This window comes from Momordica charantia, assembly GCF_013281855.1.
Source record: "Momordica charantia cultivar OHB3-1 chromosome 6 unlocalized genomic scaffold, Mcharantia_2.0 BLBB01000006.1, whole genome shotgun sequence".
Taxonomy (NCBI): Eukaryota; Viridiplantae; Streptophyta; class Magnoliopsida; order Cucurbitales; family Cucurbitaceae; genus Momordica; species Momordica charantia.
Genome location: NW_028275164.1, coordinates 6,988,280 through 7,014,930, shown reverse-complemented (window position 1 = coordinate 7,014,930; position 26,651 = coordinate 6,988,280). Strand labels below are relative to the sequence as shown.

Sequence of the window (26,651 nt, the reverse complement as noted above, 5' to 3'; positions counted from 1 at the left end):
ACAAAAGAAAACACCTTTCTTTTTTCGTATGCCGCTCCGCGAGCAAGGAGCGAAAATAAAGCCGGGGGGAATTCTTCGTTAAGGGAAATCTTTTAATTGTGTATTGAATATAGATGCATGTCTTTCTTGTTCCACTAGCTAGGACCAAATTCTCACATGTCTCTTTTAGTAAGAACCAAAAAAATAAAAATAAAAATAAAAAATAAGTCCCATAGAGTTAGTTTTAAATTGTATTTCTTTAATTATATCATACAATTTAGTAAAATATACTCATAATATCCCTATTCCATATGTTCGAGTGAGCATTTCACCCCTAACCACAACTTATCCGCTAAATCGGTTCGGACCTCCACTTAATTTCACCCAAGCTTTTCTGGATAGATGACCTAGATTCGGATCAATAAACAGTGACAATTGTCCCGGCTCATTGAAGTATTAATCAATGGTAGGTTAAAACAATCCCAAACGAACGAATAAACCCTAAAAATTTTATTGAATCAAAAAGAGAAACTACACATTCTCACCAAATAATAATCCAAAAAAGAAAAAAATCTACAAAACCCTAGCAAACAGCCTCGACGGCGAGCCTCTTGACGACGTCAGCCGCACAATTGGTGCCGCCGAACGTCTTCTCCGACACAGAAACGACGCACGATTCCTTCCCAACGCACAAATCCCTCACAATCTTCACAGCATCGCTCTGCGCTCCACACATCCCCTTGGAGTAATACCCACAGCTCCCCTGAGTTTCTCCAAAGCTCGCAAAACTTATCTCCGAAATCGCGCCCCCCTGGCACGACAACTCCAATTCGCTCCCCTCGTAGGCATTCGCGCACGCCTTCTCCATCGAAACCGTCCTGAAATTCACCAGCGAAGGATTCCCCCCGAACTCCTCGAACAGCACCAGACTGTTCTCGCCCTCGTTCATGAACCACCGCGGCACGTGGTACCACCGCTGCGTCGGGTGCCCGCAGTTGCTCACGCATTTGTTGTTGTCGTACGCGCCCCGGTAGTCGCAGGGCTCCGCGCTGCAGCCCTCCTCCGCCAGGAAGCTCGGCCAGTACCGACCCAAGCTGTGGCCGTTCACCCACGCCATCCCTTTCCCCAGCCCCTGCAGATCCACCGCCACCGCGTCGCTTCCGTACGGCGCCTTGAACGTCGTCTTGTACCACGTCATCATTCTGTTCGTCGGGAGAGCGGTGGATTTCCATTTCGACGCCGATTTTGAATCTGGGCTGTACACCTGGGTTTCCAACCCGTGTAATCCCACCTTGTACGTCCATTTGTGGGTCGACAGATCTTTTGTGATCGTCTCGTCGCTGTGCCGGCCGATTAATTCCACTGGCCCGATGATCCCCGATTGGATTAGATCGTATTGGGGTCCATAGTTCTAAAACAAAAAACAGAGTATCAGATTATCAGATTATCAGATTCTGATTTGTGTTTGTGTTTTTTGAATTACGAACCTGTAATCCGACTGTGACGCTGAGAAGAGAGATTATGTTCTTCCCTGGCTTCAATTTCACTTGTCTCTCGAACACGTAGTTGAATATTCCGTATGAAGCCCATTGAGAACCTGTGGGATTAGGAATTTGGAATTTAGAATATGATTTTAACTGATTCGAATTGGGTTAGATTGGATTTAATTGATTACCAATGTGTTGTCCATTGACGAAAGCGTGGATGATATGGCCACTTCCATTGATGCGGAGGCTCATCTTGTTGCTCCAAATCGGGTCGCTTTTCTTCAAGTAGATGCTGAAATTTTGGGGTCAAAATTTCAGAACCCGTGTAGGGATTTGTTTAATTAATCAATTGGGGGTTGTTTGTTTGATTGATTGGTTACCTGGTCATGTACCAGAGATAATCGCTGGCGTCGTTGGCGGCGGCTTTCTGATCGAGGATCTTGTTAGCAGAGACATGGCCTTTGCCCAATCGGGCGTTGGCGTCGAAATTCTCCGGCCGCCACAGCCACTGGAGCGCCGCCGGCTGGTCCTCCGCCTGGTTTGGCTTCTTCACCATCAGCGAAGTTTGGGTGTTGACTTTCGCCGTGTTGTAAGCCTCATTTTGGCAGTCCGGGAGAATGCTAACGGACCACGCCGGAACGGCGTAGTCTTTTCCGAGGAAACTCACCGTCGCATCCTCTGTAGTGTTCGCGTTGCCGAAGAAACAACTCGCCCCTTCATCCGTTACGTACTCCGTAATCTAAATCACCACAACAACAAAAGAAAAACAAAAATTAATATGGGTTTCGTTTTGAAGATGAAAAAACAGAGGTTTTGGTTTTTGAATTTCTTACAGTTACAGAGTCGCCCAAATCGGTGGTGGTGATGTTGCCATTAACGAGAGATTTCTCAATCGATTTCAAAACGGCGTGGAGCTGCTTCAAATGCCCGTATTTCGGTTGATTCAAATTCCCATATTCATCCAGTGGAGCATCGTAATCGTACGATGTCGTGATGTACGGACCGCCGGCCATCCGGTCGAAGTTCGTGCCGCCGTGGTACTGCAAAAACGCCGCCGCAGCCATCAACAAAACCAACCCACCAAACAAAGAATTCAAATAACAAGGAATACGAACCATGTAGTAGTTCTGGAAAGTGCCGCCGAATTGGAAGAATCTAGCGACGGAGAAAGCCAAATCCTCGGCGGTTCTATGAGGGTCTTTTCCGCCCCAGCTCTTGAACCAGCCGGTCCAGTTCTCGGTCCACATCTTGGGGCTGTTTGGATTGTTAGGAGTGAAATTGTCGCAGTACCAGCCATTGCAGGTGTTGATCATTGGCTCCGGAGCATCACTTTGCTGGCACATGATCCACGGAACTCCGACGTTCAAAGACTCCGCCATGTCCGCACACCAATTGATATACGACTTCCCGGCGTCGCCGTAAACCGACATGACATTCCCATATTCATTCTCGATCTGAGCTAGGATGATCGGCCCGCCTTGTGAAGCAAAGAGGTTCTCATCCTTTGCCATGTTTACTATCAATGTGGTGAAGTTTTGCATCTCATTCATGAAGACGGAATTCGATGTTCTGATCTCGATTCCGGGGAGATTATGTAACCAAACTGGCAATCCTCTGTAAATTCAAAGATTAGAATATAATCCCATATAAAATCGATCACAAAATAAAAAGAAAAAAAAAAGTACCCATAATTCCACTCTGCGCAGACATAAGGGCCAATGCGAAGAACAGCGTAAAGGCCTTCATTTTGAATCCTTTTGAGGAAATCGATGAGGTCGAGATTGCCGGTGAAATCGTATTGGCGGCGCGTGGGCTCGTGGGCGTTCCAGAAAACATAAGTTTCAATGGCGTCCAATCCGCCTTCTTTAGCTTTCTTAATCAAATCCGACCACATCTACGACAAATAAACGATCATATATCAGTTTTTGGGTTGATGGGTGGTTTATTCGTTTTTAATAACACCAACAAGTTCAAAATTAGAGCCGTACCCCAGGAGTGCTTCGTGGGTAATGGATTGAACCAGAGAGGAGGATCCTGGGCTTGCCATCGATGGTGATGGCTCGGCCGGTGTGGGAAACTTCAATGGCGGTGGTGGTGAAGATGAAGACGAAGGCAGTCGACAGAAGGCAGAGGAGCAACAATGTTGAGTGAGCCATGGTGATTTTTTTGGATGAAAATTGGAGTGGTCTCTGCAAGTTTATATAATGGAGAAATGGAGTGTGTGTTTGAAATCTATGGAGTATGGAGTTATGATCTTAACCGAAATTCTGTTTCAACAACTTTAGAAAATCTGAACTGAGTTCAAGGTTTTACTGAGTTTTGATTCTGAATACTGATCTGTATTTTTCCATTTAAATTCTTGCCAACAAAAATTGCAGAAAAGAGAAAAAATATATCTATATGTGTAATTTTGTGTGGATATTGTTTTTTCTTTGATTTTTGGAAAGTAAATGTTAGGTATAAAAACATAGCGTATCTGATTATAGCCTTTACAATAATTCAATACTTAATATGTGTAATTTACTAAAAAAAATAATTAAATATTGAGTTATTATTATTTTTAGCTTAAAAAAAATAATAACTCAATATTTAATTTACTAAAATTTTAATTCTCTAAACATATCCATTTGAAAGTTCAAATATGAGTGGGAAATTATGGAGTTCCACAATTCAAAAAGAAAAGCTTGATAGGTTCAAGTTAATGAAATTTAACAATCTTACTAATTCTAATGTTTTTTCTTAGTTAATTTGTAAGATAATAAAAGAGGGGTTTCATTTATATTAAAAATCATTTTAAATTATGTATATTTAAATAAATATTATCTTATATTATACCTATGCTTAAGTTGGTTGGATAGATAGTTTGAATGAAAAACAAAGTTAAAAAGTTATCTAAAATTTCGCGGAGAATCGTCTTTTAATTTCTTTTAAATCTATCTACCTCCTCCTTTCTAACTAAATATATGATATTATATTTTTAATAACTGATTTAGGATTTGTCGTCTCTCACCTTCATCTTTGTATACTTCTCGATTGTCTGAACATTCCTCACTAAACTTTATTTTAAATTTAATATATGTTTCAAAATTTTTAAAAAGATATTCAAAGTCAAATCCGAATATTGATGTAGTTACATACGCCTATAAATTAATGTCAAAGATTTGATTATTAGAGGCTGGATCGGCATGGTCAAAACTATCTCAAGACTGGTCATGTGTTGAGTTTTGGTTGGGTAAATTGATTGTCGTTAGAATTAAAAAATAATTAATAATAATAATAATAATAATAAACTTTTAAAATTACGTAATCAATCACCTTTGTCCCAATTGTTACCTTACATAGAATACAACTACAAAATTAAGATGTTAATTTTTTAAATAGTCACAAACAATTTTATCTATATATGTGACATTTTTTAGTTTTGAATTATATTTTCCATTAATAGATAAATTTTAGATTAAGAATTCAATATAATTTCTCTCGTTTCTTTTCCACCTAGTGAAGCTTTCTGGCCACGTTGACTCTGGAGTGCTGGCACATATCAAAAGAATTGTCATATTTGTGCGCACTAGTAAACATACGATGTTCTCGTAAATCAACATGACATTTCTACATTCATTCTCAATCTGAAAAAAAAATAACTAATTACTAGTTAAGGAAAAGATGTTTGATTTGTTTAATTAATTGAATGGCTCGACATTGTGAAGCGAAAAATTGTTTCACTTTGTCCACTATTAATGTGCATATGAAATTTTGCGTCTCATTCTATTTCATAGTTTTAAACAAGCTAGACTTAAAAATTTAAAAACTAAAGGAATATTGATTTTAGAAAATATATGCAACCATGGAGACGGTATTTGATATTCTAATCTCAATTCCTGGAAAAATTATATAACAAAATAGGACATCCTCTAATAATTTCAAAGATTAGAATATAATTTTCATGGTAAGATCAAAAGAAAAAAAAAACATTGCCTATAATTTCACGCTACTCCTACTAAAAAGCTGACTTGTGCGAGCGTGAAACTAAGAACAAAGGTGTAAAACGATCAATTTAATATTATTTTGTTTTAGAAAAAATGTAAAATATATCCTTTTCATTTTTAGTAAATTATTCAATAGACATGCTGAATCCAAAATATCAATGAATGGACGATCCATGCTCGTAAACCAACTTTTAGACAAAAGAAGCAAACATCTTGATAGATATAAAAATAAACTAAATAAAATAAAGTTTTGTCCCAAAATGAGTTGAATAAATGGTTTATTATAAATTAAATTTTAATCTATACAAATTTGGTTAGAGTTGTATTTTGGTCTCTAAGTTTCAAAATCTAATAATTTAGTCCGTAAAATTTTAAAAATGTTTCAAATGGTCTCTTACGTGACAAGTATTTTTATGTATAGGGTCATTGAACCGGCCCAACCAACAACTAGAGCTGTATGCATTATATGAACAGAAAGCAAACGACCGGGATCATTCAATACAAGAACACGATACCAAGACAAACCCATGGAAATACCCCTTTATGAACGAAAAATAGACACTATGTAACTTTATTGCACTGAAAAAAACTAAGCTGTGGACCTCCCATTTTGAGGGGATTATCTTGGCGAAAGGATTAATATTTGGTCTATTCTTTTAGTAATAATGGAACAATTCTATTCTATTTGTAGGAACAAAAAGAAGCAGATGTATTCTATATTCGATAAGTACCACGGTACATTATTTTGAATTTATTTATTCATTGATAGAGAAAATTTAGATTTAAAATTAAAATATCCTTAGCTCTCGAACCAGTTTTTCCATCCATATTTTGGGATTATTGGAAGTAAAATTGGTGGTGGACCGGTCATTGCAAGTGTTGATCATCAGCTCTAGAGTGTGACTTTGCTTGTACATGATCCGTGGAACTCCGACATTCAAAGACTCATAAACTGACATGACATTTACATATTCATCTAAATCTAAAAGAAAGTAATTAATTATTATTAAAGGGAGCAAGGTTAGATTTGCTTAATTAACTAATTTAAGCTAGGTTATCTTGTGAAGCGGAGAGGTTCTCATATTTCTATGATATTTGATGTTCTAATCTCAATTTTTGGGAGATTGTATAACCGATCTATAATGAAGTTGCCCAGATTAAACGGATAATCTAATGAAGTTGAAAGTTTAGGACAAAAATTGCAGCACAATTGAAACAAACAAAAAGAAGAAAATTTAGAAATTAGAAATTAGAAAGAAAGAGAGTCTAAAAAAAGATAATTGTTGTTGAGAGGTTGGAAAGGAAACATTCGTGGTGTTACTGTTGATCCTAAAAATAAGTGCAACAACAAACTCCCAAAAATAAGGTAGCAAAATGGGAGTTATAAAAGCAGTAGCAAATCTCCATTCCCCATCATCTCCACACCTCTGAGAACTGAAACGAAGAAAGAAAGAAAGAAGAGAGCTAACGAGAAGAAGAAGAAGAAGAAGAAAACACAAAAAAAAAAAAAAAAAAAGAATGGGGAAATTCGAAATGATCCTTGTTTCGGCACTGTGCTTGGTGTCGCTCTTGGGCGCAGTGTCGTGCCAGAAGGACAAGGATAAGTTCTTCGTGGAGGGGAAGGTGTACTGCGACACTTGCCGCATCCAATTCTTCACCAAAGTCAGCAAATTCCTCGAAGGTAACAGGAAGCCCTAATTCCTAATTCTAATTCCAATTCTGAATTTTGGAGCCCTAATTTTTGAAATTGGATTTGAAATCTGCAGGGGCTACCGTGAAATTGGAGTGCAAAGACAGGGAAGGAGGGAGTGTGACCCTGAGCAAGGAGGGGGTGACGGACAAGACGGGGAAATACAGCATCGAGGCAGACGGAGACCACGAGGAGGAGGTGTGCGAGGTGGCGTTGGTGAAGAGCACCGATCCGGACTGTAACGAGAAGTCGGAGGAGGGGTACGGACACAAGGCCAGAGTCAGCATCACCGGCAACGTCGGAATCATCGACCCCGTCCGCCATGCCAACCCGCTCGGCTTCATGAAGAAGGAGAAGCTCCCCGAATGCAAGGAGGTCCTCCGTGAGCTCGGTTTCGACGACGAGGGCAATCCCGTCTAAATCAATCTCCACTTCTTCCGCTTATTATCCATTATTATTATTCCTCTCTTATTATTTCCAATCAAATCAAATAAATAAATAAAATCGTCTTTCTACCTTTTTTCTTTTTCTTCCTACAAATGTAATGCTAATGTCTTTTGATGAATGACTCTCTTCCGAGAGTTCCAATCATTAAAAGAATTTACATAATACGGACCAAATTAGTTCTAATGGTAAATACTAAAAACAGAACTCTAAAAAATAAAAATAAAAAACAAAAATAAATTCAACCTACAATAATTAAAATGGATAAAAAAAACTAAATATATAGAGTCTAAAATAATATTTAATCCCCACACGGGCCACACACATGATTAAAAAAATCAAATTTTAATTAAAATTATGGAATTTAATTTTCCTTAAAAAAATATTATGGAGTTCAATTTTGTGGAATAAGTCCCTACCTATCGGTCAAGGACCGTAAAGGCAAATCTTGGGCTTTTATTGAAACTTTACGGCCCATAATGATCCTGGTGTATCATTCGAAGCGTCTCAGTTTATTGGCCCATCATGTAGGGCTTGTAATTTTATATTTTAATTCAAAATTAAAAAAAAAATTAGGTGTCCAATTAAAATAATAATATAAGCACAAGTTTTGCTGTTTCTCTTTTCTTTATAAAATTAGTGATATGAATTAGTACATACACTCAACTATCCCAAATAAGCATTGAAAAAAAAAACTAAAAGGAAGAATTGCATGTGATGAAAAATGTTGTAGCATATGAATGCCAATTTGATATTTAATTCAATAATTGAATCAAATTAAATTACCATATGAAACTCCAAGAAAGCAATAGGTGTTTGAAAAATAACAAATGAGGATTTTTTTTTTCTTTTTTGAGGAAAAATGAGGATTCAATTCAAATGCGCGTGACCTTTTTCTTTAATTTTATTATAGAAAAATATATGATTTGATTTGTTGACTTTAAAATGGTTTTTTTTTTTTTTTTTCCATTTTTTAAAGGAGGTGGTGTGATGGTTTCTCTGTCCAGTCGGCCACGCCTTGTCATCTCATCTTTGAATCCTTCAAAATACGTAGAAAAATAAGAAAACAAAATCATCGTTTTCTACTATGCTTTTAGTTTATTTTATTCTTATTTTTTAATTAACAGTAGAAATATATATAATTTGCCCCTTAATTTTTTTTTTGCCAAAGAAAATAGTTTAATTAAAACCAATCTGCTTGGGAAAGAAACCCCAAAACTTAATTTCCTCTGCAAGATTCTTGAGGAATAATAATGTATCTTTATTTAGAAGTATATTATGAACATAAATATATATCTATATAGTTATGCTTTTGGTTATGTTCACTTTAACTTTACATAAAACATTTAATTAGTTTTGTCTCTGTCAGAGATGTTTTACAAAAGACATCTTGTTAATGAGAGGTTACAAACATTAACAAAAATAATTTTTTAAGGATTAAAATAAAATATTTAAAATTTTAACAAACCGTTGAATTGTATGAGACCAAAATAAAATAAAGTTGAAATACAAACTTGTTTTTTAGTTAAAAAAAGAGAAAGAGTATATGAATTTGAATGTTCGAACTCAAGGAAAGGAGTTAGTACCAATTACCCGTGAGTTATTCACGAAATACAAATCTTTTAAACTTAAATATACACTATTTACAATTTTTGATGCAATATAGAGCTCAAGTGACGTTAAAAAAAAAACCAAAAAATAAAAGAAAGTCTACTTAAAAACGTAGTACTAGAATAACCTCAAAGTCATATTTATCGAAAAACCTCAAAGTCATATTTATCTAAGATCAAAATCATAGTAACATATTGTCAAAAAAAAAAAATCATCCTAACATGCTATAATGTATATCTACTTTTAACTATCTAATAAATTGCAATTAAACATATCACATGCTTTAAATTACAATATATTGTATTTTTTTTTCTTTTTTTACTCCGACAAAACCTTCAACCTCAAAAATATAAGTTAGGTATTAACTATTGAGTTATTGTCATATTAACATTACAATATATTATAACAATAAAAATACATTTAACTTTTTTTCTAAGAAATAAGTAGTATAAGAAAATATGAGAGAAAAAAAAAAGTCCAATATTGCACCTTTTATACACTCCACATTGGATTTTTATATTTTATGCTCTCTTTAATTACTTTGATATCCACGCAATATTGTAATTCAAATAAAGTGGAAATAATATATTTTAAGAAAATATAGTAAATATAAATTACAAAATCACAATTTTAATTTAGATCTCAGTAACTGTGGTAAACTTTCCATTTTATATCTTACAAATTTCTAAATACCAATAAATTTCCAACAAGTCTACCATTTTATTTAGATTGATTTTGACTTAATCAAGATAACTTAGTCAATAATACACATCTAGAGATTAAAAAAAAAAAACAGCAAAAATCACACCAATATTGTTACAAGTTTGAAGTTGAACCATGTTTAGATCCATGAAAAAAGAGAATTTTACAAATTGAAAATATTAGTAATAATATTGAAGAATCCAAGTAAGATATTAGTTTTACAAAAATATCGACTAGGAATCGATATTGTTAAAGAAGAAGAAACAACCATGGCCTCCACAAAACCCAGCTCCCACCGGCAGAAGAAGCAGCAAGAAAAAACAGAGGCCCAAGCAAAAATGGCAGTCTAATTTCTTCAAATTCATAACCAAACATAAACAAAATTACTCCTTTCTACCAAATCAATTATCATAAAACCACTACTAATGCTGCCGTTGCACAGCCAAACCCAGCCACGCATTCTCGCCGGCGCCGCCCTTCCTCGGGCCGCCGGTCAGCGGGCAGCTCTGGTACGGCGCTCTCGCGGTCAGCCTGTCCAAAACAGAGGACCAAATTTAAGCTATTTCCATGGCGGAAATTGAAGAAAAATACGAGTTTGCTTCAGAACAGAGAAAATTGAAACCGTACCTGTCTTTTCGCTTCTCCAAGAAACGCTGAATCGAAGCCTTACGAGCAATCGGCAGAGCTGCAGAAATGGAAGCTCGGGAATCAGAAAACGAGAAAAATTACCGAAACCAGAGAGGGAGTTTCTGTTAATTACCACAGTTAACGGCCTGAGGCGGCGGCGGCGGAGAAGCAGGGGAAGTCGAGCTTAATGAATCCGCCGGCGTTCCGACCAAGATGGGTCGGCCGTAAAGGGGGTTGTTCGATTTGAAGCTTTCCCGGCTGGCCAGCAGCATCACTTCTCCGGCGCTGTCCGCCGAAAAATCGTTGAACACAAAAACCCGACCGCCGTAGAATATCGTCATCTGGGATGTTTGAGGCGCCGCCATGGCAGATTTACAGACCCTGCAACAAAACCTTCCGTTAATAAAAAAAAAAAAGAAAAGAAAAGAAAATCCTAATTTCGTCACGGCGGAGCGGAACAGAGCATACCTCGATTCGACGTCGGCGAGACCGACGCCGGCATGTTGAGGGAACAAATCCAAGGATTTGAGATTCCCCAATTTCTCCGGCCGGTAGAAAATTTCCGGCGCCGACCCTGAAATTCACAGATTCAGAAAAGATTCATCAACAACCATCCCCTTCGATTTCAAGACAAAACCCCCAAAATTAATCCCAACCCAGAAAACAAAAACAAAATCAAATCCTCACCGTTTCCTCGCCGAAGATTGGACGAGAAACCCCGATTCAGATCTCTCCCAGAAACCAGACCACCGGCGGCGGGAGCAAAGCCGCGCTTCTCCGGCGAGTTGGGCGCCGACGACGCCTGAGAGAATCCGGAGGAGCTCGACATGATGAATTCGAAGAAGAAAATCAAAGAAAAAGATTGAAAAGGTCCGATGTTGAAGGCGAAGAGAGATTCCGATGAAGAATTGAGTTAAGTTTCTCCGCAACGTCTTTATAAAGCAGCAGCCGGAGGTGGGTCTGATTTTTGGTCGGACTTTTTTTTTTCTTTTTTTAAAGATAATTATTATTTTCATTTAAAAAATAAAAATAAAAATAAAAATAAATAAAAGCACGAGGAATATGTGGGGATTTTAGTTGGCGGTTTCCTGCAAATACAGTAAGAGGAGAAAGAATCGTTTGGTACAGCATTTCCAACACGTGTTCTTTGCGTTGTTTTCCAAATTCCGTATCTAGTGTTATTACTACTTTGTCCTCCCAAGGACACTTTATTTACGACTTTTGCCATTCCTTGGTGGGGTCATATTTGTTCAATGTTTGAGGTTGAGCCACCCAAACCGCGTACTAGTTGATAAGGAAGAGCCGTGGAAGGTCAAATCGGTCATTTTGCCTCACCATGATGTTTCTAGATACCCTAAAGTTTTATTTCATTTTGCCCACTTTCAAAATATTTATTAGGAAGTAATTATTTCGTTTTGATTTTCGTTGCGAATTTGTATATTAATGCTCTCAAGAGGATGTGTATTAAAATCGTGTTGATTAGCTGATGTTGGTTGTAGCTTCTTGCTACCCTCGTTTATGTTATCTAGATGAATGTTAATGAGATTTTTTTTTCTCTAATTAAAGTTTTTCTATTTAGAATTATGATTCAAATATATTGAACTATTGTAAGAGGGACGATTCAACCATCCAAATGCAAGTTATAAAAATCTATCTCAACGAAACCTACGAATAAAAAATGGCTCTTAAAAAGTATAATAATAATTTTTTAATTCAAATTACCTTATCAATTCTAATTTGGTCCCTACATTTATCAGTTTTGATATTATCCATTTTATGATTAAAAATGTACATAAATTTTTTTAGCATAATAAATATAGGGATAGATGATGAACCTCATACCTCTAATTAAAAATAAATAAATAAATAAGATGTCTTGACTGCTAAATTATTTTCCTATCGACTGAAAGGTAATGGATTAATATTCATTTAATCAATATTTTGACGTCTTAAAGTTTTGATTGGAATTTAGAAACGTGTGGCTTACTCAACGTGTACACTAATATGATTAGATCTCATTTAGAAAGGAAGTAATTAAGACAATTCAAATTTAGTTAGGGCCCTTTAATGAAACAATAACTTCTACAAAGAAATGTGAAAAAGGGAAGATTTAAGGTCCAAAACATTGTTCTCAATTTAATTCATTCCTACCAAAAAAAATACAAAAAAAAAAAAATAGTTTTATTTACAAAAACATATATGTGATGTGGGCAGTTGTTTTTTTAAAGAATGTGAGGATCAGAATTTGAACCCTTGACCTTTAAAATAAATGTATATTCAAATTTACTGCAAAAAAAATAACCATTTGATCTTATCACGTTTATTAAAATAACGATATAGTCCTATAATTTAAAATTATAAAGTACAGTTATGACTCTATATTAATTTAAAATAAATAGTAGGATTATCACTATTCAGCGTGTATTTGGCAGTCTTTTAATATACTGTACATGACTGAAAATATCTTTTTAAAAATTGGTAGTGTTTAGTTAAAAATAGGTAAATCATGCATTTGGCGATCACAGTTTTTTTTTTTTTTTTTTTTTTTTTTTGGTATTGTTCATTTTTGGATGCCAAGTGGTTTGATAAATTCTATAAAAAAAAAAAACACTTAAAAAGATGCATTTAGACCAAGCATGGACTTTATTCTTAAAATGCTTATATAACATGTGTTTCACAAAAAGTTGCTAAGAATATAGCTCAGTGAACTTACTCATTTTTAGGTCAAAGGTTCGATCCCCGAAAAAAGCGTTTCACTTCCAAACACTTTTAAAAAACATGTCAATTTTTTTTTGACAGAATATTAAAAAAAAAGACCAATAGACATGTCCTAACATAGACATAATATTGATGATAAGAACTTTTAATTTATTTATTTAGAAATCATAAATGTTATTTGATCAATTGATACATATTTTTTATGAATTTTAATTTTTATACTTTTTCCATGGACAATTTTATCAATATTTATGGAGATTTCGATCGAAAAAGTTAGTGACACAAAAGGGCAAAACGAGAAAGGGTGTTGATAAAATAGATTCATCACACAACTCCATTTCTGTTAAATTGAGATGTCCATATTTTATATCAATCACATTTAAAGAAAGCTAATGACACAGAACGGCAAAAAGGGTGTTAATAAAACGGACTCATCCACAACTCCATTTTTCCACACGGCATTTATTATTTATTATTTATTTTAATTATTATGAATATATTGAAGAAAACCCATGAAGAATTGCGTAAAATTCATCCCACTTGGCCATGGCACCACCATCATTTCACAGCCCCACCTCCACTAGCCTCTGCTACCTGCAGCTGCAAGTAGAAGGAGAGGGCCATGGCCATGGCCATGACCATGACCATGTCCTCTCAAGTCAACAGACAAAATAACTCAGAAATTCAAAGCTCTCTCTCGTTTGCTTTCTCTAGTAAAAGTTTTCCATATGTACAACTCCAGCAAACAAAAATGTGAACCCATAAAATAGACATTATAGAGTAATCAACTGGTGGAACAAGTAAAGAAGAAGCAGTATTCAGTGCATTTTTTTTTTTTGTCAAATGAGCTAGGCTACTCAAAAGTCGTAATCGATATCTGTTGCATTCTGGGAGGCAGAGCGTTTAATTAGCCGTTCTTGCTCGTCGTATCGGTCGAGGTTGTCACAAGGAGCTGGGAAGATCGTTCCTATGACACGCCCATGAACGAATGCACATTGGAATATATGCTTCTTCTTGTATGTTATACCCACTGACATGTCCCTGAATGTCACGTTTCTCACTGGAATCTCTTCGCTACCATGCATCCGAACGGGGACTCGAACTCCCTGCCCGTGGATGCTTGTGAAGCTTATGTCCTTCAGTACTGGAACTGCCTTTGGATCGAATCCCTCGTCTGGGTGTTCATTGTAGTCTGTCTTTATGACAATCCCAACACGAACAACGTCGAGGGTCAGATTTCGATAAGTGATGTCTCGCACGTATCCCCCTCTTCCTGGAGCAGTCTTGATCCGAACTCCACGCCTGGAGTTCCACACCACGACATTCTCCACAGTGACGCCCGATACGCCACCCGACATCTCACTACCAATTGATATACCAGCGCTGAAGGATTTCAACCAAAGTGGTAACTCAGCTACAATCTAATCTATAAAAGTAACCGACTGCAGAATTGACAGATAACAGAAAGTTCCATTTGCTCCTTCCTCATAAAGGGAGAGAGATATCTAGACACATGAATGCAGTCAATATGTATTTGTCACGCAAACACGTGCAAGATGTTTACCTGACCATAGATTGAAGAACAACATTTCGGATTCGTATGTTTCTTGAGGGTTGCCCATAAGCAATGCCATACTGATCCCAACCGCTTTTAATTGCGATGCCATCGTCTCCAACGCTTATGTAACAATCCTCAATCAGCATATCTTCACATGAATCTGTTTATGACAATATAAAGAATATGAAACGAGTTGTTATCAAATGACAACAAATAAAGTTGCGTGTATCTAAATCTATGGTAGACTATTAAATTTGACCTTATAACAGATGATCTAAAACCCAGTGCAATTTAAGTTCAATCACTCCCTTGGTTCGACCTCAACCCAGAAGGATTTTCTTATGCTTTCAACTTACATAGGTTATGCAACGAAACAAACCCAGCGGGCAGTTGTTCATCATTGTGCCCCTCAAAACTCGTTTATTTTTCAAATCTTTAAGCCGGTGCCACCTAATCTAGAAAAACTTTGTTTCAGTTTCACCTTCTACACACAAAATTATACTACAGGAAAAGCTAAATGGTCTGTGATTTCTTAATTTGAGGTACCCATCTCATACGAAAACTGATGCAATATATCGATGTCAACTCGAGGTACCCATCAGGCAGCCGTATCATAACAATTTACAGTAAACCAAGCATCATATTGGACAATGATATAAACAAAGCATAAAAATTTACCGGGATCTATTCCATCTGTATTTGGTGCATCGTGTACAGGAGCCAAGATCGTAACTTTCCGGATAGTAACATTCTTACAGTCATATGGATGAAGTGTCCAAAAAGGAGAGTCACGCAAAGTAATATTGCTAATCACAATATCACTTGACCACATGATCTGAACGAGTGGACCCCTTGTGTGGTTAAGAAGCTTCTGGCGATATTTCTTCCACCAGGTTTGACCCTGTCCGTTTATAGTACCATTATGTCCTGTAAGTCACGACATATACACAATCAGAAGTCAGGAATCGAAGATTAGGGCTTCTTGGGATATCGGTCATTGTGTTATAGTGCAGTTTGTATCATGCAGCTTTTCGTCGCAATTTTCTCCCTAGGGTTGTCGTGCCTTTTTTCCCCTTATCTGTTGTTTTGAGTTGGATGCTTATGTTTTAGTTTTTTTCCTCCTGTATGGATAATTATATATGGAAGATGAATTCAGTTAATGAGTTTTCTTTCCCCTCTTCTACTTTTCCCTGTTTTCAGTTATTCCAATCTCTCTTTACTCCTAATTTCCCTCTTTAATCTGCAGCTTTGTCTATTATTCAAAATTGAAGCTTCAACAGGTTACATCTAGCCGTCACTCTACGTAATCATGCTATAGTATCTAGAAGTTAGAAAACAGATATTTAATGGAGACTGTAGAAATTTCTTGTTTGCAATTCATTATCTGCATCTGCGTCTCTTCAAGTGATGATAATTTGCACTTTCTTGATATGTTAACACATTATGTTGACATTAGATTCCAAATCAAGGCTAATAAAAAAGTAATTAGATTATGAAAGGCTAACCAATCTGACCTGTTATCACAACATCTCTGAGATTTTGACCGTGAATCAAACTCCCGTACCGAGGTCCAATGTGCTCTCTTCCATACCCATAGGAAGGCAAAGGAGGCATCAGTGGCCAATATTTTTCATCCTGTGGCAGGAAAAAGATCAGCTACCATTCCACCTGTCACTAGAGGCTCATTTTATGGTGAAGAATAAATTATTAAAGCACAGTGTTAATCCATGTTGAACAAAAATTCAAACTAATCCATTTGTTTAACTAAAGACCGATGTCTGATAAGTTGCATAGTAGTTAAAATGTCAAAGTACCAAAAAACCATAAAGATACCATGTTGCCGTGCGAAAACCTTTAAGGAGCAGCAAAGCAATCGGTATAGAAAACAATTTAGCATTACTATTACCACCTATTCCATGGAAAAGATGGGGATGTGAGTACAAAAATAATCCCATTCGTGAGGGCATACCTCGGCAGTCAGTTCAAACAGACAATCGGACAAGTGAACACAGAATTCATATTGTTGCACCTGTATGTCTAATCTGATCGTCTGAAACAACCGCATATAGCTCTCGCAACATGAGAAAGTATTCATCATTCATAATTGTGAATGGAAAATGGTATGGCACTTTACTAACTGGCTTATAGATTCCTGATTTTAGAATACTCAAAGATCTAACTACCACTCTATAGCATCCATAACCTAAACTACGCATTTCTACTTAGAACTTCCAGTTTTCAGTTTGCTTCTTCAGGTCTAAAAAATTATTCATAATCAGTATCAGAATCAGTATCAGTGCTAATAGTAATTAGCAATAGGTAATGGTGAAGCTCGCTATTAATATAACATTCTATTTGATGCATCATCTTACAATTTTAACTACAATGGTAAGTGCAAACAGAGCTAAATGGCATCCAATAAAGCATGCAAGTTTGAACGGAAAATACTAACCATTTTATCATGTTATTCTCAGTATCAAAAATCCAGTCAAAACTAATTCACTCCTAAACTCTTCAGACTAAGAATTTAACCAGATTCAAGATGAAAGAGAGCATCCAAAAGAAAGGAAGAAAGGAAAAACTCACCTGAACCCCTAATACAACAGCATCTTCATCTAAAAACAAAGTCATATGGCTAGTGAGATTAAACGGAGCCGTAAGCCAACGCCCGGGAGGCACATTCAGCTGTCCACCACCTCTGGTCCTCAACTTCGAAATAGCCAAAATAGCCCTCTCAAAGGCCTCGGTATTCAATGTCACCCCGTCGCCCACTGCTCCAAAATCCGTCAAATTGAACGCAACAGGCCTCAGCCGCGGCAACGGTCTGGCGGAGGCTCGCCGGAGCGACAAGAACCCATTACCTATAGTACCCTGCCAGAGAAAAATCGTGGCAACCGCCGCGATCCAGAACACTGTAAAGAGCGTCCTGTAGGTGGAGAAGAAAGCCGGAATGCATCGCTTGAAGTCAATTCTCTGGCTATGGAACCGCCCACCCAGAATTGACGTCTCCACCATCATTACCACAATGCCGAACTGTTTCCGCTGCGAAACTAGTGATCGGTGAGTAAAATTAAGGAACTGGGTTCCTCGGAATTGATCATGGGGATGTGGGTTTCTGCTGAATCGAGGCCGGAGACGAAGGTGAGAGATCTAGAAGGGGGATTTGGGGTTCAGAAGCGAGAAGTAAGTGGAAGTAGTAATTCGGGAATCAGAGAAGAAGATTGCGACGGAATTGGGTGAGATGTTAGTGATCAAAATCAGGTAGAAATTTATGAAGATTAGTGAAACTTACGATTCTCAAAGATAGAGTGTATTCCAAGCGAAGATTTTCAAGTTTAAGGTGAAACCCCCAGAAAGTGGACTTCTGCTGGGTTCGTGATTAAAGCTGCAATTTAATTAAATATTAATCGCCATCCTTGACAAAATTGACCATACATTTATTATACCGTAGAAATTTAAATGAAATAAAAATACAAAAAGTTAAATATATGTTTTAGACTTTAGTAAGAAAAAGTTTTCAATTTACTTCCTTATATTTAATATATATCAAATTTTCTTAAAAAAAATATATATATATATATAAATTTAATATCTCACTTTTGATAAATATTATAATTGGGTGATTGTAAAACAATAATAGTTGATGAATTGATATAAATTTAGAAGAGACAAAAAGTAATCTAAAATATGAAAGTTTTTAATTTATCATCTAAATTTCTAAAAAATTGGTAAAAATTCCAAGTTTTATTCTCGACGCTTATTTTTTCTCTAAATTTTTATCAATTCACTAGGTATTACATTTTATAAATTTATCATCAACTAATTTTAACATACGTCAATCGAGAAGGATTAAATTGAAAAAAATTAAAATATAAAAGACTAAATTAAAAATTTTAACCGACACTCAAACCTTAAAAATGGAAAATAAATTTAACCAAAAAAATGTATTATTGAATCTTAAATTTTATTTAAAAGCTAAAAAAAAATTATTTAAAAACTAAGAAAGTTTATCTATTAATTTAAATAAAATTCTTGATTTATATGATTTGTTTGCGAAGAATTCTTAATGCAAAAGCGAGGTAATTGACATATATATGATATAATCATCCATATTTGTTTTTAGAAGCAAACACCTTTTTTCCCCTTGAATTGAGACTTCATCTCCATAATTTTTTAAATTATTATATCTACCATAAATATTTTCTCTCATGGGATAGGTTTTATCTATCATCATGGGGTCCTCCAAAAAAAATAAGAAATTGAAAGATTTTGTTGAAATTGTTCGTTTGGAAATTTCCCGGGGAAGACCTATGTGGGGCACCTTTTGGGTGTGGGATGCTCGTTTAACCTCTGTATTCATCTCGTTCCCGCTCGCTGTAATAGCTTGCTTCTCGGGTGGCTCGCACCCCGGGTGGTGCGGCTGAGTCAAGTAGGTTGTTCCTCCGTGTCCTACTAATTGCTTAACTGATACAAATCGTTATTTTGGACAATACATATGTAGAAAGCCTACGCCTCACTACTACTTAATTAACGGCTAAGCGATTTCATAACCTAAGCTTGAGCAAGATATGCGGAAGATGGGGGGGCTTGCCTCCTCGTTCCGACTTTGGAGTTGGTCTCAGTGGTCAATGAAAATGTACTAGTGAGTTCCACTTCTCAAGGAAAGTCGAGTCTTATAAAAGACGCTACGGCCACTCTATTTATTTTATTTTTCACATAATTAGTTTCTTGTTCAAATCCTAAGTCTTAAGTCGTAGGTGATTTCTATTCATAATTGGTCCTTTTTTTTCGCATCAAAATCCGGCAAATTCCCTATCAACTTTTTCTACCTGCATACCTTCTCTAACTAATAATAAGCTCATATCCTTTCCAAAAATAATAATAATAATAATAATAAGTTTTTATCATATAAAAATAAATTGATAAAATTATGTCAATACCAATTCTTTATTTAAAAAAGTTAAGAAAATAGTTTTTTTTTTTTTTTTCTATTGAGTGATTTTTTAGGGGTATTGTTGAGTGATTTGAGATATACCTCTTATTTTTGTTAAATGTTTATGCTATAAGCCAAAGTTTTTTAATATTGACTTCTTCTAATGCCATCAATCTCATTTTCAGTTGGTGAAGATATATTTTTCAAAAGGTAAAACTTGCCATTCTTATTTATTGAAATTCATATTATAGGGCCAAGGGGAGCCAACAACAAGCAATCAAAGCCTTTTTAGGGGAAAAATAAAAAATAAAAAACAAAAATAAAAACAAATTAACAAAAGCAAATATCCAAAAAGCCCCTCTATTTGTTTGTAATATTCTGAAAATTTTTAGGAAATCACAATCCTAATTTCTTCTGTATTTAATAATTGGGTCTGAGTGAGTTTTTTTTTACCTTTTTACTTCAGGTAAGATCAGTTGAGTTTTTAAGTTGGTAGATGAAGATAAGATAGAATTATAACATTCATAAAAATCTAAGCTAATACCAAAACAAATTATTTTTTTAAAGATTAGAGACTACTTTTGTCTCCAATTTGTTTTATTTTGATTTTGTAAGTATTTATTTAGTCTCAATATTTTTATCTTTTTTTTTCATATACTTTCAAAATTAATGTTTTGGTTTATGTATTTTTGAAAAGTGTCATTTTAGTCTATATTTTGCAAAATTCAACATAATTTTTATATACAAAGAAATTCCTTTAATACAAAATTGTGACACATTTCAAAAGATTCTGGGATTAAAATTGTGAGGGAAAAAAAAGATAAAAATAACAATAATAATATTAAGATGGTCACTTTTTGAAAGTAGATTTGCTCGAGGGCTCATGTAATATATAAAGAGGAGCTCCCAATTTGGCCTTTTTGTTTAAGTAAGGGCAGCTCACCTTTTTGAATAGAAGGAAGTGGGATACCAGAGGTAATTTCGGTAAACCGATGCATGAGTTGAAGCTCCCATGTCCTGCCGACCCTTCGAAAAAGTAAAGTCGTCGAACGATTCATAGAAATTCAGAAACAAGTAGAGAACTGAAGCGACATTTAGAAAGTAAAGAGACACTTAAAATTACCTGAACCAAAAAATATTTCAACATTTTTTAGAATACTCAATAGGTACTATTCTATTATTCAATTTCAACAGCATCATAGATCCTAAAATGTGTCACGTTGGAGTAGTTTGCAAAGTGGAGAAGATGGGAGAATAAGGCAGGTGAGAGAGTTAGAATGGGACCCATAACAGTGGTGGATGACCTTCTTTCTTCCTATCTAAGAAAACAAACCTATAAAGCTCGGTAATATTTTCATTTCTTATTTCGACTCGAACACGGCTAGAAATTTGAGTTTTAATATCGGTCAAAAACACAGAAACATAAATAATTGTCAAATACTTTTAAGTGTTTTAATAAAATAGAAAACGAGAATATTACCGAGGAGGGTTTTTTTAGCTTTGACATTCCTCAAAAAATGGTGTTCTTTATTGACCATGGCCAGTTCACCATATCTTGTCGAACATGAAATAAAAGAGAGACATTTGTGGGTTAGTGAAAATCAAAATTCAAAATATCGACGAAATTAATCAAATCGAGTGTGTTTGGTTTGGTTGATTTGATAGACAGGCAATCGGAAGGAAGGAAGGAAAAAAAAACCGACCTATGCAGACAACTTAAGTTATTTGATTCATCAAAGGATGGTGGTTTCAAGTGGTTTCATCATTTCTCGTGGTCTTCAAGGGATAGTTTGGATGACTTACAGTCTCAAAGAATGTCCTTGAGGTTTTTAGTTCAAGTCACATAAAACGCAACTCTAACCAAACAATGACCCTTTATATACGGTTATAAAGAGCAAATGGTTGACCGTGGATAATTAAAAAAAAAAGAAAAAAAAACCAACACATTTCTTATTTCTTATTTCTTATTTATCATTTATCAATTTTGAGAAATATATGTCTTCGGTAATCGGTCTTATTTTTTGTTTCTCTTTTCTTAAAAATATTTTCAAAATTGTATATAAACGTCAAGTTTCCTTTTTTTTTTCATGTTTCCATTTTTTTCAATATCATTTTTTATTTATAAAATGCATAATAAATATAATATATACATACATACATATATATATATATAAATTGTGAATATCTAATTTAAAATTTTAATTTTTTTTAAATTTTAAACATTAGGTAACAATAAACAAAAAAGTTACAAAACATGTTTAGGTAAATAACAATAAATTAGAAGCACCATTCCTATCCACCGCCCTTGTCACAGAGCCGCAATTATCAAACGCAATTTTTTTTATCGTAAAAGAGAAAACAAGAAACAAAAAGATTATCAGACTGGCTTCAAACAATCATTAATCTTGTCTTATAATCGATTTAACTAATCTTTTATCTTATACTCGATTTAAAAGTTTTTAGGGTTGTAGTCTCTACTTTGATATACTTCACATTTTTTAGCCTTTTGTTTCTCGAAAAACCATTCATCTTAAAGTCTGAATTATATGATTATATTATCAACCAAGCAACTATATTTTGTAAGGAATTAATACGTGAATAAATTATTGAGTTGACTAATTATTCATCTTAAAGTTTGATTTAAATGATTATATTACACAACAAGCAACTATGGTCTGGTAAGGAATTAATATGTGAACTAAACTATTAATTTTATACCTTTTTTTGCAACCTTTAAAATTAGTATCTGATTTTACCTAAAAAGGATGAGACCATATTAGATCAAATATTACATTGTTATTGTTTTTTTAGTACAACATGTGGGGGTGTGAGGATCGAACTCGCAACCTCTTGGTTGGAGATATATGCCAATTACATTGTTATCGTTGATGCAAGATTTTGGATGAGGTGTCATGTCAACTTACGAACTAAATAAGCTATGGACAAGATGAGATGGTGACCAACTTAAATTAGTACTTAACTTGAGCTGATTTCAAGCGGAGTTTAATAAAGTTATATATGCACGTTTGAGATTTTTTTCCTTTTTAAGAATTAATTTTAGGAGGTGTAGTCTTGTCATTCTGATGCCTATATATGTCAGCGGATTTTCCGCCAGCACCAGTTGCATTTTCTAGCTAACATTGTGTTAGTGGAATTCTCGTTGGGGGCTTCACTCATTCCGTCACCAAGTTAGGTTATTTCTTAGATTGATGGCGAGATTCTATGAGTCCCACTTCATCCCTCAACTAGTTGAGTTGAGATCTAGCTACATGTTCCTAGACGAATGGTCCACGTGGTAGCCGAACCCACGCATCAAGTAATTGCTTCCGTGGTCAATCTACTAACTGCCCATACATCAAACCTCAAATAATTTTTGATTAAATAAAAGATTGGGACATGAGAACTACTGTGGTAGGTAAAAACTTAGAGAGTATGTTTTGAACTACCTTTGAGAGAATATGCTTTTGAATGAATTTGTTTACCTTTTTGGTGACATTTTTGAAATATTAAGTAATTATAATTGCACACTTTTGGACATATAATAATATTAATTTTAACTTAATATTTTAGTATTATGATGCCTTCAAAAAAGAAAAAGATCATTGGATACCATGTGCAAAATCACCAAAAAATGGATTTGGTCAATTATCAGCCCCAACGAAAATTAGGTGACCGTTAGTCCAAATACAAAAATTTTTAACAAAATAAAATAAACGTTTAAACAATTTCCATTTAAGATTATCTGGAAAGGTATAATTTAACAAAAAAAAAAGTTTTAAGAATTAATTAATAATTATAAAAGAAAAAAATACTTTAGAAATAAGATCTGTAGGGGTGCGCCGGCCCAAGCGGTAGTGCAAGGCATGGGCGACACTCAAGGCCCGGGTAGCAAGCTACCGCGATGGGCTCTCACCCTTAAAAAATAAATTTAATATCATGTGGGCCGATGGCCCACGTATCAGATATTAAACTGATAAGAACGGATACTACACTTGATCTTAGCCAAAAGGCCGAGAAAGGTATGAAATTAACATCTGTATGGAGGCCTATTTTATACTCAGCGTTCAACTCTCGTTTCTGCAGCTCAACCGATGTGGGACAAACTGATTTCCTCATCTCCTCACTCCACGTTCTTTTCACATTTCAAATCCCATCTTCATCTTCCTTTTCTGATACTTTGGTATGGGTGGGATTCGGGAGTTGAACCTCCTTCCACAATGAAATTATTGTATATGTATAATTTTCTCATGAATGGAAATGATAATTTCAATTCAATACTAATATGTAGTTTTAGACTACATTTTAGTACTCTAAAATATTTTAGTCAAAGTGAGTATAGTTCAACGGTAATTGATACATACTTCAAATCATGAGGTTGTGAGTTCGATAGATTGCCACATGAATCATGAGGTTGTGAGTTCGATAGATTGCCACATGGCCAAACCTTCAATAGCTTGGTATAATCCTGCATCAACATGTCTTTATGTTTCCGTTGACTTTTGTTATTGTCATTATTCCAAAATTAATTTTTTTTATTTAATTTTTTTTAGTAAAAATACTATAAGATGAATGGTTCAATATGTAACATGATTTTGAAACCACATAATCCAGAGATGAGTATTCTTTGGGATTAATTACTGATAAATACTAAAATTGTGATTATTTTAGTTTTATTTGATGCGGCATCAATTTTTTTTAGTACAGTTGGAAATAGTTGTCGGATGCACTGAGGCTGTGTTCAAGTAAGACTAAGTGGCATATTTGTAAACCCAGGAATGAAATAGAAATAGAAATAGTTTTTGGTGATGGGTGGGCAGAAAGAGAGAGAGCTTTAAATCTCTATATCCACAGGAAAAGATCAGTGGCCATCCATCCATTCCCACGACACAAAACTGTCCAACAGCAATCCTCTTAGGTCTCACCCTTTTTGGAAGCTCCGGCCATGGCCCTCTCCATTGCTTCCACTGCGCTCTCAGTCTCAACCCTCCCAATCAGGTGAACCCAAATCACAAATCTCCCCCTTTTCCACTTCCCATTTCCCATTCTAATTTTTCTGTTTGGCAACAGAGAATCCCACACCAGACATTTTCCCGGAAAATTCACAAAACACCTCCGCCGAGACTATTCCCATTTGAACGCCGCCAAATCCGGCGTCTCCAGCGTCTGCGAACCGCTCCCTCCCGACAGACCTCTCTGGTTCCCCGGCAGCAGCCCCCCTGAGTGGCTCGACGGCAGGTCAAAAACTCCCTTAATTCTTCTTCTTCAGTCACAGCTTTAATTAACAGGATCCTAATTTCCACATTCTTTTTCCGTTTCTCCGCAGCCTTCCCGGTGATTTTGGCTTCGACCCCCTTGGATTGGGTACTCATCTCTGGAAAATGCATAATTCATAATTTAATCTCTACAATTTTTAAAATTATGAATGGGCTCTGTTGGGGTGTTGTTGTTGTTGTTGTCAGGTTCTGATCCAGAGCTGCTGAAATGGTTCGCACAGGCGGAGCTGATGCACGCCAGATGGGCGATGCTGGCGGTGGCCGGAATCCTGCTACCGGAGTGGTTCGAGAGCCTGGGATTGATCGAGAATTTCTCGTGGTACGACGCCGGAACCCGGGAATATTTCGCGGACCCGACGACGTTGTTGGTGGCGCAATTGGGTCTAATGGGGTGGGCGGAGGGGCGGCGGTGGGCGGACATGGTCAACCCGGGGAGCGTGGACGTTGACCTGAAACTGCCACACAAGAAGAAGCCGGCGCCGGACGTGGGCTACCCGGGCGGGTTCTGGTTCGACCCGATGATGTGGGGGAGAGGGTCGCCGGAGCCGGTCATGGTGCTCCGTACCAAGGAGATTAAGAACGGCCGCCTCGCCATGCTGGCGTTCGTCGGACTGTGGTTTCAGGCCATTTATACCGGCCAAGGCCCGCTCGAGAATCTGGCGGCGCACCTCGCCGATCCCGGCCACTGCAACATTTTTTCGGTAAATTAATTAATTAATTTTTTTCTTTTTCTAAATGCGACTGAAAATCATGAAATTGAAAAATCTTTTTTTGTGCAGGCGTTTAGATCGGGTTGAGTTGATCTCCCACAGAAGGCAGAGATATAAAAGAAAGAATTTGTAAATTGTGACCATTATAAAATATTTGGGTGTCTATTGATTTTCTATTGGTAATTTGGAACAATAATTAACATAGTGTTTACTAAATATTTAACAATGTGATGTAGTTTTAGTCCTCTATACATATACATATATACATACATATATATTATTGTATTTAATTGATTACTTGTTAATACTATAATATTTTAACTAATACAATATGCTACATCATAAAGGCAAATATTTTTCTTGAAGAGACCTTGATTTGCATGTTTTTCTTCATTTTTTTAATATATTGTTTTAAATCTCATTGGGATGCTTTCAAGTTTTTTTTTTTCTTTTTTCTTTTAAATTTCGTTTGTAAGCTTTTTTTAAAAAACCATTTTATTCCTCTTTATTTTGATTTTTACAATTACAAACATATATCTTCATGTGTATTCACCTGTTGAGGTAATATTAAATGAGTAGATATGAGATGGCAAATTAATAATAAAAATCAAAGTGGTATTTTTAAAGTACAGACTAAATATATATATTTTGAGAGTCTTGGAACAAAAATGAAAATTTAACCTTTAATTTTTTCTCTCAGTCAATTTGAAAGCTTAGTTCATATATTTAGAATGACTTTAGCTTAACTAAAAACTGCATGTTTATTATAATAATAATAGTTAATTATAAATTTAGTCTCAAATTTATGTGATTGAAATTTAAACTTTTTTTATTACATTCTCGAATTTTTTATTTTGATTATAATAATTATTTACACTATTAACATCATTTCTTAAACATTTCACTCACGAAATAAATTTTTTTTTTTATGTT

The 26,651-nt window shown here is 35.4% G+C and overlaps 5 protein-coding genes and 1 non-coding gene across 7 annotated transcripts; 2 read left to right on the top strand and 4 right to left on the bottom strand.

Annotated features, from left to right (window-relative positions):
- Nucleotides 1-468: 468 nt before the first annotated feature.
- Nucleotides 469-3,821, bottom strand: LOC111016564 (beta-galactosidase 15). The gene is made up of 8 exons (XM_088126002.1): nucleotides 3,455-3,821; nucleotides 3,152-3,360; nucleotides 2,582-3,080; nucleotides 2,300-2,506; nucleotides 1,847-2,205; nucleotides 1,655-1,758; nucleotides 1,467-1,576; nucleotides 469-1,390 (listed from the first exon to the last, which is right to left on the bottom strand). The coding sequence occupies exons 1-8, from the start codon at nucleotides 3,620-3,622 to the stop codon at nucleotides 563-565; spliced, it is 2,484 nt and encodes an 827-aa protein (XP_087982128.1). The 5' UTR covers nucleotides 3,623-3,821; the 3' UTR covers nucleotides 469-562.
- A 2,911-nt stretch (nucleotides 3,822-6,732) lies between these two features.
- LOC111016531 (olee1-like protein) lies at nucleotides 6,733-7,662 on the top strand. The gene is made up of 2 exons (XM_022291970.2): nucleotides 6,733-7,133; nucleotides 7,219-7,662. The coding sequence occupies exons 1-2, from the start codon at nucleotides 6,971-6,973 to the stop codon at nucleotides 7,560-7,562; spliced, it is 507 nt and encodes a 168-aa protein (XP_022147662.1). The 5' UTR covers nucleotides 6,733-6,970; the 3' UTR covers nucleotides 7,563-7,662.
- A 2,398-nt stretch (nucleotides 7,663-10,060) lies between these two features.
- JAZ1 (jasmonate-zim-domain protein 1) lies at nucleotides 10,061-11,463 on the bottom strand. The gene is made up of 5 exons (XM_088126004.1): nucleotides 11,214-11,463; nucleotides 10,995-11,100; nucleotides 10,660-10,907; nucleotides 10,527-10,584; nucleotides 10,061-10,430 (listed from the first exon to the last, which is right to left on the bottom strand). Exons 1-5 carry the CDS (start codon nucleotides 11,353-11,355, stop codon nucleotides 10,322-10,324), a joined length of 663 nt encoding a protein of 220 aa, XP_087982130.1. The 5' UTR covers nucleotides 11,356-11,463; the 3' UTR covers nucleotides 10,061-10,321.
- A 2,460-nt stretch (nucleotides 11,464-13,923) lies between these two features.
- LOC111016517 (Pectin lyase-like superfamily protein) lies at nucleotides 13,924-18,178 on the bottom strand. 2 transcript variants are annotated; one of them, XM_088126003.1, is made up of 6 exons: nucleotides 17,389-18,178; nucleotides 16,772-16,852; nucleotides 16,317-16,437; nucleotides 15,481-15,729; nucleotides 14,809-14,962; nucleotides 13,924-14,627 (listed from the first exon to the last, which is right to left on the bottom strand). In XM_088126003.1, the coding sequence occupies exons 1-6, from the start codon at nucleotides 17,818-17,820 to the stop codon at nucleotides 14,102-14,104; spliced, it is 1,563 nt and encodes a 520-aa protein (XP_087982129.1). In that variant the 5' UTR covers nucleotides 17,821-18,178; the 3' UTR covers nucleotides 13,924-14,101. The 2 variants fall into 2 exon arrangements, with proteins under 2 accessions (XP_087982129.1, XP_022147646.1); XM_022291954.2 differs by lacking the exon at nucleotides 16,772-16,852 and having other exon boundaries at nucleotides 17,389-18,177.
- A 5,386-nt stretch (nucleotides 18,179-23,564) lies between these two features.
- On the bottom strand, nucleotides 23,565-23,758 carry LOC148210604 (U2 spliceosomal RNA). Its single transcript, XR_015792091.1, has one exon. It is a non-coding gene; the product is annotated as a U2 spliceosomal RNA (small nuclear RNA).
- Nucleotides 23,759-24,514: 756 nt separating this feature from the next.
- LHCA6 (PSI type II chlorophyll a/b-binding protein (Lhca2*1)) lies at nucleotides 24,515-25,969 on the top strand. Its single transcript, XM_022291979.2, has 5 exons — nucleotides 24,515-24,730; nucleotides 24,803-24,970; nucleotides 25,059-25,096; nucleotides 25,195-25,709; nucleotides 25,788-25,969. The coding sequence occupies exons 1-5, from the start codon at nucleotides 24,678-24,680 to the stop codon at nucleotides 25,803-25,805; spliced, it is 792 nt and encodes a 263-aa protein (XP_022147671.1). The 5' UTR covers nucleotides 24,515-24,677; the 3' UTR covers nucleotides 25,806-25,969.
- Nucleotides 25,970-26,651: the final 682 nt, after the last annotated feature.

Bases quoted from the DNA above. Each gene is read 5' to 3' on its own strand.
- LOC111016564 (XM_088126002.1), bottom strand. From the start codon at position 3,622: ATGGCTCACTCAACATTGTTGCTCCTCTGCCTTCTGTCGACTGCCTTC. The intron at 1,759-1,846 runs GTAACCAATCAA...CCAAAATTTCAG, and splicing joins TATCTCTGGTACATGACCAG to CATCTACTTGAAGAAAAGCG. The intron at 1,391-1,466 runs GTTCGTAATTCA...TTTTTGTTTTAG, and splicing joins GCGTCACAGTCGGATTACAG to AACTATGGACCCCAATACGA.
- LOC111016531 (XM_022291970.2), top strand. From the start codon at position 6,971: ATGGGGAAATTCGAAATGATCCTTGTTTCGGCACTGTGCTTGGTGTCG. The intron at 7,134-7,218 runs GTAACAGGAAGC...TGAAATCTGCAG, and splicing joins AGTCAGCAAATTCCTCGAAG to GGGCTACCGTGAAATTGGAG.
- JAZ1 (XM_088126004.1), bottom strand. From the start codon at position 11,355: ATGTCGAGCTCCTCCGGATTCTCTCAGGCGTCGTCGGCGCCCAACTCG. The intron at 10,585-10,659 runs GTAATTAACAGA...CCATTTCTGCAG, and splicing joins GCCTCAGGCCGTTAACTGTG to CTCTGCCGATTGCTCGTAAG. The intron at 10,431-10,526 runs GTACGGTTTCAA...TGTTTTGGACAG, and splicing joins TTGGAGAAGCGAAAAGACAG to GCTGACCGCGAGAGCGCCGT.
- LOC111016517 (XM_088126003.1), bottom strand. From the start codon at position 17,820: ATGATGGTGGAGACGTCAATTCTGGGTGGGCGGTTCCATAGCCAGAGA. The intron at 16,853-17,388 runs GTGAGTTTTTCC...CGGTTGTTTCAG, and splicing joins CTGTTGTATTAGGGGTTCAG to ACGATCAGATTAGACATACA. The intron at 14,963-15,480 runs GTAAATTTTTAT...TGTCATAAACAG, and splicing joins TACAGATGGAATAGATCCCG to ATTCATGTGAAGATATGCTG.
- LHCA6 (XM_022291979.2), top strand. From the start codon at position 24,678: ATGGCCCTCTCCATTGCTTCCACTGCGCTCTCAGTCTCAACCCTCCCA. The intron at 24,731-24,802 runs GTGAACCCAAAT...GTTTGGCAACAG, and splicing joins GTCTCAACCCTCCCAATCAG to AGAATCCCACACCAGACATT. The intron at 24,971-25,058 runs GTCAAAAACTCC...GTTTCTCCGCAG, and splicing joins CCTGAGTGGCTCGACGGCAG to CCTTCCCGGTGATTTTGGCT.